The sequence below is a fragment of the Hypanus sabinus genome, chromosome 2 (assembly GCF_030144855.1).
Source record: "Hypanus sabinus isolate sHypSab1 chromosome 2, sHypSab1.hap1, whole genome shotgun sequence".
Taxonomy (NCBI): Eukaryota; Metazoa; Chordata; class Chondrichthyes; order Myliobatiformes; family Dasyatidae; genus Hypanus; species Hypanus sabinus.
The window spans coordinates 188,271,802-188,292,297 of NC_082707.1; the positions used below are offsets into that span (position 1 = coordinate 188,271,802).

At 41.4% G+C, this 20,496-nt stretch overlaps 1 protein-coding gene across 1 annotated transcript in view; it reads right to left on the bottom strand.

Moving 5' to 3' along the window:
* Positions 1–20,496, bottom strand: part of LOC132404104 (neurexin-3-like) — a 2,171,528-nt gene that overhangs the window by 1,278,443 nt on the left and 872,589 nt on the right. The window contains exon 11 of the mRNA XM_059988144.1: positions 6,309–6,428. Coding sequence (XP_059844127.1) covers positions 6,309–6,428 — 120 coding nt within the window. The remainder of the gene's footprint in view (positions 1–6,308; positions 6,429–20,496) is intronic.

Consider the following 20,496-nt stretch of genomic DNA (forward strand, 5'->3'; position numbering starts at 1 on the left):
CAGTGAGTGAGTGGCAGTTCTGTGGCTGAAAACACCTTGTTAATTACACTGTTCAGATGAGAAAGGTCAGATTGGTTCAATCTGACAGGAAAGAGACAATAACTCGAATAACCATGCATTACATTAGTGCCGTGCAGAGGAACACTGCACACTGAACACATGTCAAACCTTTAGGTTTTTGGGCTACAATCACAGAAGACCCTAAAAATACACTCAGTGGCTATTTTATAGGTACTGAAGGTATATATATTATTTATATAGTATTTATATCATAATCTGCCATACAGACTTTCTCACACCTAGATGGAAATAATTATCCAAAACTGAGATCATGAAGAATAACAGAAGGAATCACAGAAAGAAGATAAACACTATTGCTCAATCCTTTACTGTGCTTCAGCTCAGCTAAATTGATGAAAATTGGGTGTAAATCATCTCTGACTAATAAATCTTAATGTCAAGATTGGTAAAATCACTTGACCAATCTAATTTTGTTTCTCTTTCCCTCCTTCACTGGAATATAAAAATAAAGATATAATGCAAAGGCTTTGTAAGGCATAGTTCAGACCACTTTTGGAGGATTGTGAGCAGTTCTGGGTGAATGAGAAAGGATGTGCTGGAATTGTAAATGGTCCAGAGGAGGTTCATGAGAATGATTTGGGGAATTAAAGTGTTACCATATGAGCAGTGTTTGGTGGCTCTAGACTTGTACTTACTGCCATTTAGAAGAATGAGGGGGTTCTCATTGAAACCTACCAAATATTGAAAGGACTGGGGCAGAGTGGAGGTGAAGTGGATGTTTCCAATAGTGGGTACAGTCTCAGAACACGGGATGTCCCTTCAGAACAGAGTTGTGAAGAAATTGCTGTAGCCAGAGGGTGATGAATATGTGGAAGTCAATGTCATAGACAGCTGTTGATGTCAAGTCAGTATGGTATATTTAAAGTAGTGTTTGATAGGTTCTTCACTAGTAAGGTCACTAAAGGTTACAGGGAGAAGACAGAAGAATCGGGTTGAGAAAGAAAATAAATCAGCCATGATCAAATGGCAGAGCGGACTTAATGTCCTAATTCTGCTCCTGACTTATGGTCCTTATTCTATACAATGTTTACAAGGTTGTGGAGAGTGCAGAGGGAATTGGTGAGACTGTGACAGGTGATAGAAAAGAACTGATACAATAGGAGTTGAAGATTCAGGAATGCTAGTACAATGCTATTCATATGCTTGCTAATGTGATTAACTGATAGGTGAGGCTTTGGGCCTACTCTGGACTGCTCTGGCTTTTGGATTGGTGGACTCAATTTTGCTTCAAAATGCCGTTGTTCACTTTCACTGTTTGCTTTATTTTTTTTCTCTTGCACATCAAGTATTGGCCTTTTATTTTTGTTTTTATTCTTTGCTTTCTTTAAATGAGTTCTTACCGGTTTCTTGCTTTGTGGCAACGTGTGAGCAAGCAAATCTCAAAGCTGTATAATTTATATATTCTTTGATAATAAATGAATCTTGAGTCTTTAATCTTGAATCTTCTTCTAGTCTGTTCGCATGATACCAGCAACTTACAGCAACTTGGCGTAAGACCCAAGGGATCAGGTACAGTATCATCTGTACTTCCTGCACATACTGTCTTACTTCTGTACAAGATGGCTTGTAGGCTTAACCCATACCATAGGAAAGCTCAATTCTGTTGACACTTCAAGGGGGTAGAGAAGAGTTGACTAGAATGCTGCCTTAATTAAAAAAAAAGAGGTTGGACAAACTTGGGTTTGTTTTCTCTGGATTGCCAGAGGCTAAGGGGAGACCAGATTGAAGTTTATGCTTGAGAGGCATACAGAGGTAGAGCAGAGAGCTGGTATATATTTGTTTTGGAGCTCTGACTCCAATATTAGAGGGCATGCAGTTGAGTTGAGAGAGGGCAAGTTCAAAGGAGATATGTGGGCAAGTGCTCTTATACACAGAGTGGAGGGTGCCTGGAATGTGCTGCCAAGAGTGGTGGTGGAGGCAGATATGATAGAGGCATTCAATAGGCACATAAAATGTGTAGGCCTTAAGATATAGGAGCGTAATTAGGCCATTCAGTCCATCGGGCCTGCTCCACCATTCCATCACAGCTGATTTATTATCTGCCTCAATCCCATTTTTCTGCTTTCTCATAACCTTTGATGCCCTGACTAGTCAAGAAGCTATCAACCACCATTTTAAGTATATACATTGACTTGGCCTCCACAACCGTCCATGACAATGAATTCCACAGATTCACCACCCTCTGGCTAAAGGAATTCCTCCTTATCTCCGTTCTACATAGAAATCCCTCTATTCTGAAGCTGTGCCTTCCAGTTCTAGACTCCCCCACTATAGGAAACATCCTCTCCATACGCGATCTAGGCCTTTATAGCTGTTGATGTGTTTCAATAAGATCCCTATCATTAGTGGGGATATACAATGGTGTAGACAAAAGGGACTGGTTTAGTCAATTTTTCATTGCTAGTGAATTACTACTGCACAATATTGTGGGCTGACGGACCTGTCCGGCACCATACTGCTTCACGATTCCTCCTTCCCCGTACCTAAGTATACCACACGCATGCTAAAGGTAGAGTGCTTCCATATTTCTTAATGACACAGGAGTAAATTAGGCCCATCAAGTCTATGATGACTATTGGAGCAATCCCCCCAATCCTATTGTTCCCCCATTTCCCCCTCACAACCTACTCCCACTCAAATGTCTATCAACTCCCCTCCTCTTTCTCCTACCATGCATCTGCACCTTTGAAGACATAACTAAGTTTCACATTATTTATTTGAATGCATTATTTTGTAATAATTGAACAATCCTCAGCCTGGACTTAATGTTGTTTAGAATGAGGGGGATATCATTGAAATCTATCTGATCTTGAAAGGCCTAGATAGTGTGGATGTGCGGAGAGGATGTTTTCAATAGTGGGAGAGTCCAGGACCAGTGGGAATGGTGTCAAAATATAAGAACTTCCCTTCAGAACAGAAATGACCAAATTCTGCGTCAATTCTAAAGTGAGAGTTTGAAAGCAGTCACTCATGTAGTCAAAGAGCAAGTGTGCATTCTCCCCAGGGGCAGCACCAGGAGGAAGGACTGAACTCAGGACTCTGCTGCTGATGGGCAGCTGAAGTATCTTTTGCACCATACGCTCAGCATCCCCGAAGAGACAAGAATGTAGAACTTGGTAGCTCAAGATATTGTTGAAGCATTTTAGCAGATAGTTGGACAAGTGCTTGAGAGAGCACGGAATATGTAGTGGCAGATTACAGTGATTTATTGTAGGGTCTAGTGAATTCCTGGTTCCGTTACACAGCAGAGAGACTGGGGGATGAGCGGGTTGTAGTGAGATAAAGCAGGACCCAACAATGTCGGTACCAGGCAAAGTCTATAGGAAACTGAGTCACAAACTGTCGGCTAAAGTGAACTATAGAGAACTTATGCCTGGTTACTACCCTAGCAATAGCTTCATAAAACTCCAGAGCAGAAGCTTGCCATTGTGCCACTGGAATTACATAGAACATAGGTGCTGAAGCCTGACACAGTAAAAGTCTTATCTCAGACAACGTATACACAGCACACGTGGGTAGAGACGTTGGGATGGGGAGAAGAGGAATGCAAATAAGAAATAGTAGAGGAATAGTGAAATCTTTGGATTGGAGAGAATGTATTCCTGGAAAAGCTGATGTCAAGAGAAGGCATGTTCTGAAGGGCTCCTTGTGAATTCCTTCTGTCTACAGAATGCAAAGCTGTGATGATAAGGTTGGCTTAAATTTCTTGAGGTGTGGAAGGGAGATGAACTGGCCTGAAATACCCATTTGTCTTTATTTCATTTACTTCCATGTTACACATCATCCAGTCTGCTTCTGGACAAAATGGCATCACCAGCTCGGGTAACTTTTCACTCGTATCGTCAAATGCAATGCCTGATGTCCTCCTCCTAATCATTCATTCAGAACTCCCCGATGTTCATGTGTAAACCTGTCACACAAGTACCCTTTGCAAGGTTGGATTCGGTAAATTTCCCAAGTTATTGATAATCTTCAATGGGAATGACGAAGGGGAAGTATAGGCAGATAATATGGGCATGTAACATAAATAGGTAGGTAATAATCATTAATTCTAGAGAAGCACAGGAAAACCCATTTTTGCCAATCAATTTATTAAATGACACCATGATAGTGTAGTGGTTAGCACAATGCTATTAAAGCTCGAGGCATTCCGCAGCTCGGAGTTCAATTCCAGCACCGTCTGTAAGGAGTCTGTTCATCCTCCCTGTGGAATGTGTGGGTTTTCTTCGGGTCCTTCAGTTTCCTCCTACAGTCCAAAGATGTACTAGGTTAATTGGTCATTGCACACTGCCCCGTGATTAGGTTAGGGCTAATGGGGTTTGACGGGAGTTGCTGGTGTGGTGTGGTGTGGCCTGAAGAGCCAAAAAGGGCTATTCTGTGCTGTATCACTAAATAAATCAACTTATTAAATCAAGGGTGCTGAAGATTCGGTAGAATATCTGACAGGTGACCAATCTAATGGTTTCAGTTTCTCACACCTGGTCAAGCCTAATATCAAACCCTGCATAAACTCTGCAAACCCCTATTAACCAAGGGATCCATGCCTGGGAACTCCTGCCTTATGATGATAGTTTAAGTGAGCCAGGGCTTTTTTCTTTGGAGCAAAGGAGGATGAGAGGTCACTTAATAGATGTATATATAATAATGAGGCATAGGTAGAGTGAACAGCCAAATATTATTTCTCCCTGGTGAAAATGGCTACTTCTTGCAAGAAGTCATAATTTTAAACTGATTGGAGGAAAATGTAGGGTGGATCTCATAGCCAGGATTTTGTTTTACACACAGAGAGTGGCAGGTGTGTGGAATGACCTCTCAGGGGCAGGTATATTAGGGGCATTTAAGAAAGAGAGGTTGATATGATAGAAAAATGGAGGGCTACATGGAAAGAAAGCAATGGAACACCAGTTCTTTAGAAAAATTTGCCAATTACAATCCTAGTCATAAAGATCATGTTGACCCACGTCACACGACGTGGCACGAAATGTATTTATTTATTGAGATACAGTACAGAGTAGGCCCTTCCGGCCCTTGAAGCTGTGCTGCTCAGGAATTCCCCCAATTTAATCCCAGTCTAATCACAGGACAATTTACAATAACAGATTAACCTACAAACTGGTACATCTTTGGACTGTGGGAGGAAACCCATGCAGTCACAGGGAGAACATACAAACCCCTTACAGGCAGCAGTGGGAATGATGATGATGACGACATGGGAGGGGATGGCTAGGTGACCTTGGAGAGGTTAAAATGGTCAGCACAACTTTGTAGGTTGAATGGCATGTTCCGTGCTATAAGATATTAAATGTCATCTTGGAACTGTTCTGCACCAATCTCACGTGTGAACTTCCAGTGTATAACTGGCATACAGAATGCAATAACAGACTTCACCCTTTATACTCAGAGTGGAGTTTAATAATATTGGCTTTTGTGCACACGCAACTTAGACTAGGTTTTGATATCACCATTGGGCATGTAAACAAAATTGATAGGTTGGATGCTGATGATATGATGGATAACCTCTCTGAGGTTAAATCAGGACACTGATCAGTTGTCAAAGTGGGTGGATGAGTTGAGTTAATTCAGAGAAGTTAGAGGGTGTTATGTTCACCCTGCATAAGATGTTGGTGAGGCCAAATATGGAGGCCAAACTTCTGATCACCTCCCTACAGGAAAGATATCAGTAAGATTGAAAGAGTGCAGAGAAATGTTACAAGGACGTTGCCGAGATTTGAGGATCTGATCTTATGGGGAAAGGTTGAATAGATTAGGACTTTATTTCCTTGAGGGTAGGAAAATGAGGAGAGATTTGACAGAATTATACAGAATTATGAGGGGGCTTGAGATGGAGGAGATAGAGAGACGGAAAGGGAGAATGCCATGTGGAAGTTGGTTGGATCTGTTGTTCCCTCCAGCATTCTGCAGATCAGCTCATTTAATGGATGATAAGTACAAGAACATTTTCTGTATTGCTACTTCATTAACCATTTGTCTTTTTTTCTGCATTCCATAAAATAATTTCATCGGTTTAAAGCTTGTTCAGTAACCCCTTTGTTTGCAAACACGTGCACAAATGCCTCTTGCTGAATCAGAAAAGAATATGGAACAAATAAAATATTTTCATTACACATGGTGTTTAAGTTATTTAAACCCACTCCTTAAAGTACATTAATTTAATCTTGCAGAATCAATCGTATATTAGATGAATTAAACAACTCAGATGACCATACCTTCTGCAGTGACTTCATCGACCATCAACTTTAAATGTTTACCTCGACGAACCACTCTGACTGCATGCCAGTCATTATCATTTAGCTTCTGTCCAGCATAAAGTGTCTCTGGTCCTTTACCTGGGGAATGGGTTGGGCAAATAATGTTAGTTTGAACATATATTCATGATCAGTCTACTGACATTATCTTCATTAGGATCGCAACAAAGTCTGATTGTTTCTAGATTAACTTTAAAGCACAGTTGCATCTGAACCTTCTCCGAGCAATAAGATTACCCTTAATTATCAATGAAAAGCTAGGAACATAATGAAAGACCCCACCCACCCTGCTCATGGACTGTTTGTTTCTCTCCCATCAGCAAATAGGTAACATAGCATCCATGAAGGATTACCCGATGCAAAAACAGCTGCTTTTTACAAGCAGCAAGGCTGATTGGCACCTCCACCCACTAACCCACCCCTCCACACCTCCCCCCTACCCCTACCTTATCACTTCCTGTCAGGGTCACCTTGTATACAGACCCTCCTGTACCTAGTGTTACATAATGGACATACAATCAATCCATATAAACTGCCTTATATATTAATACTAAACGTGTATTTTTTTATTATTGCGTACTTTATCTTGTTGGGTTTTTTTTGTGCTGGAGGGACAATTATTTCAGAGCAACACACACAAAATGCTGGAGGAACTCAGCAGGTGAGGCAGCATCTATGGAAATGAATAAACAGTCGGCGTTTCGATCTCAGAGCCTGAAGAACATCAACTGTTTATTCTTTTCCAAGGATGCTGCCTGCCCTGTTGAGTTCCTCCAGCACTGTGTGTGTGTGTGTGTGTGTGTGTGTGTGTGTGTTACTTTGAATTTTCACCATCTGCAGACTTTCTCGTGTTATGATTAACAATTATTTGTTCCCCTTTACACTTTTGTAATGCAAATGACATTAATCAATCAATGATCTTGACACCACCATCCTTCCTTTGGTTCCAAAGAAGTGCATCATTTTCATGCTAAATTCTAAAAGTTTTAAAACCAATCTTTATTACAGCTCTAATGCAATAAATACAATGCGTGATAAAATACTCAAATTCAATAATATCCCATCAATTCAACAGGTGACATCCATCTTCGATTCACAAACTTTTGATTGTATTTTAAGATACGCTGTTTCATAGGGATAATGAGATAACTGGGTACTGTATTTATAATCCACAATAGATGCCGGTAACTGGAGCAACAACTTGAACTGAGGAGTGTGATGGAGCTCCTTGAATTGATGAAAATAATTGGTTTGAACTTTTGCTGAATCCACTTTGGTGCTGTTGATATTAAACCGAATTACAGTTTCCACTCAGGTCAGATAATGGAACCATCTGCTTCATAATAGTTTTGCCTCATAAATATATAGTGGTTTCTTTTGCTTGTATATTAATTAAAATGTCTATAAATATACTATTAACATTATTCTCATCTGTGTTATTTTTTATCTATATAAATGTTTTGAGTGCAAATGAACAAGACTTGATCAGTAACAATGCCGATGGCACAAAATTAGCAGGCAATGCTGGCAATAAAGAAAATTATGGCGATCTTGATCAGTTTGGGAAGTGGAGTGTGGAGTGACAAATAGATTTCAACACAATTAAGTGTGAGGTCCTTCAAGAGGACCACAACCTTGTCGTGGTTTGGAGGCTTGTGTGCCTCAATGACCCGGAGAGCTATGTTGGCTGGAGTCAGGGCTTTATGCTTTGGCGTTTGGCAGGGTCACGCATGCCAAACAGGTCAAAAAGTCGAGGAGTGGTCCACGTCTGGGTGTTCAGCTCAGGGCCAACAGACCTGACTGGTAAAACAAAACTGTTACAAAAATGGCAACGAAGAACCTTCTACATCTGAGTAAGATGGTACTTCTGAGTCTCCAGCTGTAGTGAAAACTGAGAGGAAGCCACGGACACGATGAATGAAGCTCTGAACGTCACCAGAGTTTGAGGACCTTCATTGCTGCCCTGAATACCAGCGGCGTAACAAGGCAGTAGTGTGGAAAGAGTGTGAGGTAATGCATTTTGGCATGTCAAAGCGTGTAGGGCCTTATACTATGAATGGCGGGGTGTCTAACAGAGCAGAGGGACCTAGGAGAACAAGAGGATAACTTGTTGATAGCAGCAGGGCAGGTAGACAGACTGACGAAAATAGCATTTAATATGCTGGTCTTCATCAGTCAGGTAATTAGACAATATTCCTATCAATGGACAGGAGTTGCAACATCGTGTTACATTTGTACAAGTCATTGGTGAGGATGCATTTTGAGAACTGTGCACAGTTTTGTTCAGTTTGTTAGAGGAAAAACATGGTTAAACTGAAAAAAATATTGAAAGACTTTACAAGAACATTGGCAGGGCTTGACAGCTGTAGTTAAAGGGAGAAATTATCCATACTAGGTTTTATTCCTGTGGACGTAAGAAAGTGATGGATGACCTTATAGAGCTCTATAAATTGGATAGTTGATTTCTTGGGTGGCGGGCTGGAGGTATGACTCTACTAAAGGAGGTGTAAGGCACTCCTTTTCTCTGGTATATCCTGCAGGTCACCCTTGGACAAGGTGTAGCACCTGCTTAACTCCCTCCCCCCACACACTGATCAGGGTCTTGTGAAACTATGGGAGCAGGTGGTGCTTGGTCGTATGAGCATCTGGTACATATCACAAGTCCCAGTGCGACCACCGATGCCAGGCAGACAAACTCTGAGGAGTATTGATAATGGCTGGGGTCATCTGTCTTGTAAAGACACTGCCCAGAGAAGTCGATGGTGAACCACTTGTGTAGAAAATTTTGCCAAGAACATTGATGACCATGGAAAGACCATAATCACCCACATCATATGACACGGCACATCAGGAATGAGTGGAATTCAAAACTAAGGAGCGTACATTTAGGGCAAGTGGGGAAAGATTGAAAAGAGATCCGAGATACAACTTCCTCAGAGGATGGCAAGTTTGTAGAGCAAGCTTCCAGAAGAAGTGGTTGAGGCTGGTGCAACAATACCTTTTAAGAAGCACTTGGACAGGGGCAGAGCTCAGAAGGATATGGCTCAGATGCAGACTCATTTGTCTAAAGGAGTTGTATCCATGCAGTATTGATCTACAACTCAACCTGCAAGGATTCGACAACACAGTCAAGAGAACCTCACCCCTTGCAAATTCTTGACGCATGCACATGATCTTGTATAGGAAATTTACTTCCATTCCTTTGTAGTTTTGTGGATGGGAGTTGCAAGGAGATGGGTCTTATGGAACTCCCTGCCTGTCAGTAAAGAGCCTTATAGCCCAGAAATGTGAAGACACCATTCACATAAATTCTCCAAGAAATATGTTTTATCCTGTCATAGGACATAGGGGTAGAATTAAGACATTCAAGTCTTCTCTGCTATTCCATCATGGCTGATTTTTTTTTTCCTTCCCAATCCTTTTGCCAGCTTTCTCTGTACAATCTTTGTTGCAATTACTAATTAAGAACCTAGCACCCACTTTAAATATGCCCAGTAATGGCTTCCAAACTTCTCAATGAACTCTACAGATTAATCAGCCACTGGCTAAAGAAATTCCTCCTCAACTCAGTTCTAAAGGGTGTTCTACACTGAGACTTCCGGAAACATCTTATCCAACACCCACTCTATCTCGGCCTTGAAATATTCGACAGCTTTCAATGAGATCCCTCCTTATTCTTCTAGCCTCCAGTAAATACAAGCCTGGAGCCACCAGTATTTCTGCTCCTTAGCTTTCCCCAGTTTCTACTCCTTGCCTACACATGGGGGGGTGGGGTGCATAGAGAACAGAAAATTAACCTGACAAACCTGCACATTTTTGGTATGTGGAAGGAAGCACAATATGCTGAAGTACAACCATGTGACCCCAGGGAGCTGCTTGCCGCAAGATGTGCTATTCGTATGTCCTCTTTTATCAGTGGAGGACAATGCAAGAGAGTCATAGAGCACCTCAGCTCAGAAACAATTTCTTCAGCCCACCTAGTCCATGACAATGTACATATTATTCTGCCTAGTTCCATTGGCCTGCACCTGGACCATAGTCCTCCATACCCTTCCCATCCATATACTTATCCACACGTACAACACACTGGAGGATCTCAGTAGGTCAGGCAGCATCCGTGGAAACGAACAGTCAATGTTTCGGGCCGAGACCCCAGTCTTGACAAAGGGTCTCGGCCTGAAACATTGACTATTCGTTTCCACGGATGCTGCCCGACCTGCTGAGTTCCTCCAGCATGTTGTACATGTTGATTTGACCACAGCTTCTGCAGTGTACTTTGTGTTCATATACTTATCCAAGCTGCTTTTAAGTGTTGAAATCAAACCCACATCCACCACTTTCTCTGGCAGTTCATTCCACACCCTCAGCATCCTCGGAGTAAAGAAGTTTCCTTACTAACACAACCTCTCTAGTTGTAGTCTCACCCAGCTTCAGCGGAAAAGACTGCTTGCATTTGCCCCATCTCAACCTCTTATAAATCTCTACCAAATCCCCCTTCATTCTCCTATACTCCAGGGAATAAAGTCCTAACCTATTCAATGTTCCCCTGAAATTCAGATTCTCAAGTCCTGGCAATATCCTTGTAAACTTTCTCCAAGCTCTTTCAGTTTTATTGATGTCTCAAAAAGAAAATGAACAGTGAAAGTTATTTAAATGGGGACAGCCTCACACTGTAAACCATGGTGTAAGATACTGAAGGGATGGGAGAAGGGCAAAGCACCAAATGTGATCAAAAACTGCATAAGAACACCATCAGACTGAGCTACACCTTGTTTAACCTGTGAATATGGATGCCTCAATGATCATTCCTCGAGAAAGAGCCTCCTAAACTTATTGCCAATAATCAAATCACTATCAGTGACCTGTGTGTCATTCTTTCAGTAACAGTATGGATTATTCTTCAACAGCTAATTACCACAGCTATTCATTTTTCACACCATTGAAGAAAAAATGATGGGTAACAAAAAAAAACTAAAAATAATTGGTTGTTCAATAAACCAATAACTTTGACGGAGAGAATGGAAATACTGGAAATCTGCACCTCAGATGCTGGAATCCCCCCATATTACTCTCCAGGCTCTTACCCGTGCAACCATGTAAAGTTATGCACCTACCCTACAACTCCCACCTAAAAGCCATTCAGGGCCCTAAATAGCCCTTCCAGTTCTTCACTTATGAATCCATCAGGATCCTTTATTTTATCCCCGTGCTCTCGGTTGGGCCTCCGACATTGTTAAGACCCAACATCTACTGGAATGATCAGGATCGCCTGGTGGCCAGCCACTCTAATTCGATTCCCACACTGCCATGTCTGTCCACTTCCTCTTCTACCATCATGATGAGGCCAAACACAGGTCGGAGGAACAACAGCTCATATTCCACCCTGGTAGTCTCAACCCGATGGCATCAATTTGATCAGCTTCTTCTTGTCTGCCATCAGATTTTGAATGGTCCCTTACTATTTTGCTCACTTTCTGAACTGTTGGTTTATTGTTAAACATTCTTCTTGTAATTTATGGTATTTTTTCACATATTGCACTTTACCGCTACTGCAAAACAACAACAAATTTCATGACAGATCACAATGTTAATAAATCTGATTCTAATTCACCAGTCCCTTCTGTCACACCCACTTCTTTATTTTTCCTCATCCCTCTTGCAAATTTACTCCTCTTTCCTCTCCTCACAACCTTCTCATCACTTACTCCTTCCTCACTCTGGTTTGCCACCTCTTTTCCTTCATTTCATGGTGTACTGTCCTTTCCTGTCAAACTCCTTCTTAATCAACCCCTATACCTCATCCACCTCCTGGTTTCTCACATCATTTCCTTGACACCTCTCACTCAGTTCCACTGACCACCCACCAGCTCCTGCTCTGACCCCTCCTCAACCTTTCTATTCCAGATTCTGCCTTCTCCCTTTCCAGTCCTGATGAAGGGCCTTTGACCTTGAAACATCGGTTGTTCATTTCCCTCCATAGTTGCTTCCTGAAATTCCGAGTTCCCCTAGCATTTTGTGTGTGTAACTCTGACCCAGATTTGCACAAATCCAAACATGGCATGAACATTGTTGTTTTGATCAAAAACAGCTGTTTTTTTTAAAAAATCATGTTACACAATACTGTGATCTACAAAGACAAAAACTGATTCAGCTTTAATGTACTGTGTTTCTGTGGTGAATGTAAACATAGTTATTCAAATAATTAAGAAGCCTTATGGCATGCTTGTCATTATTAATCAAGGCATTGAGTTCAAAAGTCATTAAGTTATGTTGCAGTTTTATAAACCTCTAGTTAAGCTGTCCTTGGAGCATTGCAAACAGTTCTGGTTGACTCCATTATAGAAAGGATGTCAATGCTTTGGAGAAGGTGCAGAAGAGGTTTACCAGGATGCCACCTGGATTTGAAAGCATGTGCTATAACAGAAGGTTGGACAAACTTGGGTTGTTTTCTCTGGAGCACCAGAGGCTGAGGGGAGATCTAATAGAGATGTTTAAGATTACGAGAGGCATAGATAGAGTAGACACAGAGTATATTTTTCCCGGAGATGAAATGTCTAGTACCAGAGGGCATGCACTTAAGATGAGATGGAGCAATTTTAAAAGAGGTGCAAAAGGCAAGTTGTTTTTTAAAAAAAACCAGAGTGGTGACTGCCTGGCCTGCGCAGTCTGTGGTAATGGTAGGAGCACGTACATAAGGGATTTTTAGTGGTGACTGCCTGGCCTGCGCAGTCTGTGGTAATGGTAGGAGCATGTACATAAGGGATTTTTAGGAGCTGTTTAGTTAGGCACACAAATGTGAGGAAAATGGAAGGATATGGACATTGTGTAGGCAGAAGGGATTAGTTTACTTTTGATTACTAATTTATTTGGTTTGGCACAACATTATGGGCCAAAGACTGGGCTGTACTGTCCTATGTAAACCCTAACACAGGGGTGCTCAACCTTGTTATGCCATGGCCCAATACCATTAGGCAAGGGGTCAGTAGACTCCAGCTTTGGGAGCCCCTGATCTGAAGACTCCTGTACATGAAAATCCCAGGAGATCAGCAATTTCAGATACTCCAATCACCTCATCTGGCACCAATAATTGTTGTACAGTCATTTAGATATGTTTTCTTCACCATTCTGATGTTTGGTCTAAATAACAACTGAAGTTCTTCACTGTGTTTGCATGCTTTTATGTTACATACTTGGCTGATTAGACATTAGCGTAAACGAGCAGGTGTATAGGTGTACCTAATAAAGTGGCCACTGAGTGTAAAAAGCCTGGGGAAGTCACTGTAAAAAAACCCACAAAAACAAGGGGTACTGCAAACCAGAAATAAAAGAGTTCTTTAAATACTTAGCAGGCCAGGCAGCATCTACAAAGAGAATAAGTTAACAGTTCATGTTCACTTGAAACTCTTCTTCTTTCTCTGTGATGCTGCCTGGTCTGCTGAATATTTACAGCAGTCAGTGTTTCTTCTAATCCCTTTAAACACCCGGTTTCATTTTGTTATATTTGTAGATAGCATAGGTGAATTGTTAATTAATTTGGTTCTATCCACTTTCTGCTAGAGTGTATTAAATATAACTTCACATTCAAGTTTAAGTTCATTGTCATTCAACCGTATACACGTATATCATCAAATGAAACAATGCTCCTCCAGACCCAGCTGCACAACACAGTACATATAACTCACACACATAACACATCAATATTACCACAAATCAATAGGTGCATTTATGACACAAATTAAGTAGTAAAGTGCATAACACTACTGGCACTTCATATGCTGTAAGAACTAGGTGGTGACAGGGAGTTCAACAGATTCACTGCCTGGGAAAAGATGCTGCTTCCTATCCTAACAGTCTTTGTCCTAATGCTACAGTACCCCCTGCCTGATTGTAGGCAGTCAAAGAGATTGTTGGACAGACGGGGAGGGGGGGCATTGATGGGCTAAGTGCCCCACATACTCAGCACTCTTGATAAATGTCTCATTATTCCACACTTCTATTTATTTACAACTTTATTATTTTTGTAGCTCTATTATCTTCAAATTAGACTATTTTTAATATTCTATTATCTTCTCTTATTTGGTCTATTATCTCAGCTCAGTTAAGAGCAAGTCAGCAATTAAATATCAATTTATTTATTTACACAACCCAGCCCGAGTCTTAACTAATAACAGAATGTGCTATTGTGCCTAAGACTTTTGCACAGTGCTACGTTTGACAATGTAGAGCAGAGAACGGGTTTGTAACTCTAGCAGGAACAAAGGATGCTTGGAATGGAGAGGGAGAAGCGCTGTGGGACAGGTGCCAGGAGTGAGGGTGGGGGGGAAGGGAGGTGGCTCACTCTGCCCTGAGACACCAGGCAAGGTAACTTGATTCTAAATAATTGGTTTATTGATCATTACAGGGTGCATCTCTGGCGCTTCCTGTCCCTCCCCTCTCCCTTCACCTTTTCTCAATGATGTTTCCTCTCTCCCTGTCCCTTTGCCACTCTCAGCTCACAATAGAGATCCATGCCAGAATCGGGTTTAACATCACAAACATACGTCACAAAATTTGTTTTTCTTGCGGCAGCAGTACAGTGCAATACATAAAATTATATATAATCCAGGTGCCTAGGACGGTTGCACAGTACTGCACAACAATTCCAGTTGCTCCACACTTATTTTCATTTACAACTTTATTATCTTTTCAGATATATTACCTTCAAGGAAATGTCTGCTGTGCTTGAATCTCTTTCAAACCAAAATATACCCGGAAGAAGATTCAAATATAAATCTGTCATCTTGTTTTCAAATTCTCCATTTTTGTTCTTCCTTATGCCAACTGCAAAAGGTGTTTGGCAGCAACACAGCCAGTTTTTGGCTAAGAAGGCACCATTTATTGCACCTGACTCTAAACCGTGAATGTCAGCTGTGATCAACAAGCCACTGAGTCACAGTAGGTGCACAAACACCAGGAAGAATTTCTTCAACTTTTGCCTCTCTGTAATGCCTTGTACGGTATAATGTATATGATTTTTAAGTCTGAACAGATGAATTGACTTGTCTCACCAAGACTGGCCACACTTAAATAACAGAAAATATAACAAATTATTCATTAAGGCACACACACAATGCTTAAGAATTGGTTAATCAAATGAGCAGCTTCAAGCTCCTTGGCATCAACGTCTCATTGGATCTATCCTAAGCCCAACACATCAGTGCAATCATGAAGAAGGTACGTCTGCAGTTTGACTTTGTTAGGAGCTTGAGGAGATTTGGCACTTGACCAGAGAAACATACCACATTTCTACTGATGTATGGTGAAGAGCATTCTGATTGGTTGCATTGCTGCCTGTATACAGGCTCCGATGCATAGAATAGAAAAGGGATGCACAGCATTGCAGACTTAGCCAACTCCATCACTGGCACAATCCCCCCCACCATCAAGGACATGTTTTATGGTCTTAAGTTAACGAGGTGGTGCCTCAGGAAGGTGGCATGCATCACTAAAAACCCTCACCATATGGGACATGCCCTCTTCTCTTGGCTCCCATAGTGAGGAGGACCAGTAACCTGAAGACACACACTCAATGTTCACAGTAGCATAATGGTTAGCACAGCGCATTGCAGTACATGTGACCCAGGTGCAATTCTCGCTGCTGCCAGTAGGGAGTTTGTACATTCTCCCTGTGGTCCTGCGGCCCAGTTTCCTCCCACAGTAAAAAGGCCTCCAGTTGGTAGATTAATTGGTCATTGTAAATTATCCCGTGATTAGGCTGGGTTAAACTGGGGGATTGTTGAGCAGCACGGATCGAAGGACTGGATGGGCCTTTTGTGCGCTGTATTTCAATAAGATAAATAAATATTAAAAAAACAGCTATTGCTCTCCGCCATCAGATTGCTAAATGGTCCATGAACATAACTTAATCATTCATTTTTGCAGTACTATTTGTTTTTGTTATTTATAATAATTTTATGCATTTTACTGCTGCCATAAAACAAATTTCACATCATACAAGTCAGTGATTATAAATCTGATCCTGATTTGTATTTTAACTGCCGAGAATTATGGACAAAACATAATCACACATAGGTTATGAATGCAATTATGAAAGCCTTCGATTACCACACAAGAGCTTCTAGAGATGCTGGAAATGTTAATCAACACACATAAATCTGATCAATCATTCTAGTCAGCTCCTGCCCACCCCTATCTATCTACTACCTCACTTACTACACGACACTGTAAATTATGTCTGCCCATTTGCCTCCACTCAGTCCTCCAGGTGAGGCAACACTTCACCTGTGAATCTACTGGGCTCGTCCACAGTGTCCAGCACTCCCAGTACAGCTCCTCATAAATTGGCGGACCGCTTCAGCGAGCACCACCATCAAAAGCGAACCTTCAAGGTGGTCAAATATTTTAATTCCCACTCCCGTTCCGACATGTTGTGCTAAGATGAGACCAGCCTCAGGGTGGAATATCTTATATTCCATCTGGGTAGCCGCTAACCTGATGGCATGAATATTGATTTCTCTTTCTGGTTAAAAAAAATCCCTCCCTACCCATCCCCCACCTCTTTTTTATTTCTATTTTTGCACTACTTATGTAATTGAACATATGGATATACACACGTCTGTTTGTTTATATAGCAATTCACAATTTTTTTCTTTTCTATTATTATATTATGTATTGCGTTATACTGTCGCTCCAACATTAACAAATTTCATGACGTAAGCTGATAATATTGAACCTGATTCTGATTCTTCTCCTATCAGATTCCCTCTTTCCAGTGCTTTATCTTTCCGACTCACTTGGCTTCATATATCACCTTCTAGCTGTCCTCCAAGCCCTCGCTCCACCCTCTGATGCCGACATCTTTTTCCTTCCTTCTCGGTCCTGAGGAAGGTGTCAGCAGGAAATGTCAACTTTCATTTCCATCGGTGCGGCCTGACCTACTCAGTTCTTCAGCATTTTGTGTGTGTTGCCTTGGATTTCCAGCATCCTCAGGCCTTCTCCTGTTTATGATTCACTGTTTATAATTCTGTTTACATTGTAAATACATGCTGGTATTTGTGAACATTTCATTCCATACTTTATTCTAACTTTACCTCTATTCAACAGGTTATTGTTTAGTATTGTTGAAAATTGTTACTTTGTGGCATGTTACCCCTACATATCACAGCAAATTCCTTACACTGTATATGTAAATGTACTTTATATGGCAAATGAAGTTGAGCCTTGAACATTCTGGAGGATCTCAATAGATCATGCAGCATATTTGGAGTGACATAATCTTGGCCCAAAATATCAACTGTTGATTTCCCTCCATAGATGCTGCTCGACCTACTGAGTTCCACCAGAATTTTGTGTGTGCCGTTCTAATACTGCAACTGGTTTACATTGCTCTTCCACTTGGAATTATTACTAACAATGAGTTTGTGTTTCCCAATGTTTGGAAGTTCTTGCAACTTCAAGTTCTGAGAGATAGTCAGGAAAGTGGATCCACTATTGTCATTTGCATAGAAGGCATACCAGTTGAATTGCCCCATCTGTATTTACTCCAGAACAATCACTACCCTTGTGAGTTCACTGCCAAGCCTTATTTACATGGCTTCATTCTCTCTTGATTCCTTGCAGGGTTGAAATCAGGACTCCCTGCTCTTACATAGAATTTCAGAATCTGGTGGAAAAATATGCCTCTGGGTATCAGCATTAAGCATGTAAGAGAATATTTCATCTTCTGGAACTCAACTCTGTTCATTTAATGCACAGTTTTGCCTACCACTAAAACAGGTCTATAGCAGACACCATCTCCCTGACCCTAAACTTATCCTTGGAGCATCTGGACAGTAAAAACACATGTATGTCAGGCTGTTGTTTATTGACTACAGTACCGCTTTTCAGTACTATAATCCCAGACAAGCTCATCACCAAACTCCTGACCCTGGGAGTCAATGGCTCCCTGTCCAAATGGATCATTGAATTTCTGACCCAACAGACCAATTGGTTCATGGGCAGCAACACCTCCACTGCGATTACTCTAAACACTGGTGCTCCACTCTAAACACAGGGTTGCGTCCTTCGCTTATTAATCCATTCTCTGTAAACTCTCAACTGTATGGCTAGATTCTGCTCTGATTCCATCTGCAAGTTTGCAGAGAATACCATGAGGTGGAATTACAAACACAAGAAAGTCTCCAGGTGCTGGAAATCTAGACAACACACAGAAAATGCTGGAGGCAATCAGCAGGCCAGGTAGCATATAAGGAAAAGAGTAAGTGGTCGATATTACAGGTTGGGACCTTTCCTCAGGACCACCATAGTGGGCTTCATCACAAATAATGATAAGTCAGGGTACAGGAAGGAGATAAGCAACTTGCGTCATGACAAATCCTTTCTGTCAAAGTGGGCTAAATAATAGAGCTGATCATTGACTTCTGGAGGCCAGATGGTGCAACTGCCCCGTTTACATTGAAGGCATTGAGGTTAAGAGGGCTCTAAGCTTCAGGTTCCTCAGAGTGAATGTCATCAGTCAACATGGCCAAGATTGATCACCAATGCCTCCACGTCCTCAGGTGGCTGAAGAAATCCGGCATGTTCCTGTTGACCCCTACCAATTTTTACCAATGCACCAGAAAAATAACTCTATCCGGATGCCAACCAGCTTGGTATGGCAACTGCTTTGCCCAGAACCACAAGAAACTGCAGAGAGTTGTGGACACAGCTCAGCACATCACAGAAATCATCCACCCCTTCATGGACTCGGTCTATACTTCCTCATGCCTAATAAAGCAGCCAGCATATTTAAAGGCTTCACCCACCCCAGATATTCTGTCTCCTCCCCACCTCCATTAGGCAGAAGATACAAAAGCCCGAAAGCACATACCACTCGGATCAAGGACAGCTTTGATCCTGCAGTAATAAGAACCTTGAGTGATATACTAGTACGATAAAACGGACTCTGGATCTCATATTTTACCTCATTAATAACTTGCACAATATTGTCTACCTGCACTGCGTAATTGTAACACTTCATTCTCCATTCTGTCTTTGTTTTACTTTGTCCTGCCTCTAATCACTGTATAATGATTTGATCAGTATAAAAAGTATGCAAAACTAACTTTACTCTGTATCTTGGCACAGGTGACAATAACAAACGTACACCAAACCATTGAAATCAGCGATTCCTATTTCTATTAGGCCAATGCTCAATGGTCGCATTACTAGGTACACCTGCTCATTAATACAAATATCTAATCAGCCAATCAGGTGGCCGCAACACCATGCATAAAAGCATGCAGAAAAGTCAAGAGGCTCAATTGTTGTTGAAACCAAACATCAGTATGGGGAAGAACTATGATCTAATTGACTTGGACCAAGGAAAGATTGTTGGTGCCAGACAGGGTGGTTTCAATATTTCAGAAACTGTTGATCTTCTGGGATCCTCATGAACAACAGTCCCTAGAATTTACAGAGAGTTATGCAAAAAGCAAAAGAAAAAAAAATGCAGTGACTGGGAGTTCTGTGGGCAAAACATTTTGTTAGTGAAAAAGGTCAGCGAGACTGGTTCAAGCTGACAGGAAAGTGACAGTAACTCAGATAGGCTCACATTACAACAGTGGAGTATAAGTGCAGCTCTGAATACACAACACTTTGAATCTTGAAGTGGATGGGCTTCAGCAGCAGAAGACCACAAATACACACAGTGGCCACTTTATTAGGTTCGGGAGAAATCCAATAAAATAGCCGCTGTGTGCATGCATTTTACAGTAGCAACGAGAGACAAGTCTTTCAAGCTTAATCTTCTGCTACAGAAACCAGTAGAATGCAATTACATTCATTTAAGTTCTGATTAATTCAATTAGCATGAACTCTTCATGCTGGACACCTTTTCACGAATGTAGCCATAACTATGCTCAGAACGGAATTTGAGCTGCTGGGAGAGAAGGATCCCCCAAGGACCAACAGCAGAACTGAACAAGTCGGTCATAACATCACCATCTGTTAACACATAAGCTTCGAAGAGGCAGCAATTGCTAATTTAAGTCTTTGAGGTGAAATACAACCACTTTTCTCTAACCAGAGATGTTGCCTGTGCTACTGAATGTTTCCAATATTTGAGTTTTGTTATGCGATAACAAACCATTCAGTTCCAGAACAATGAAAT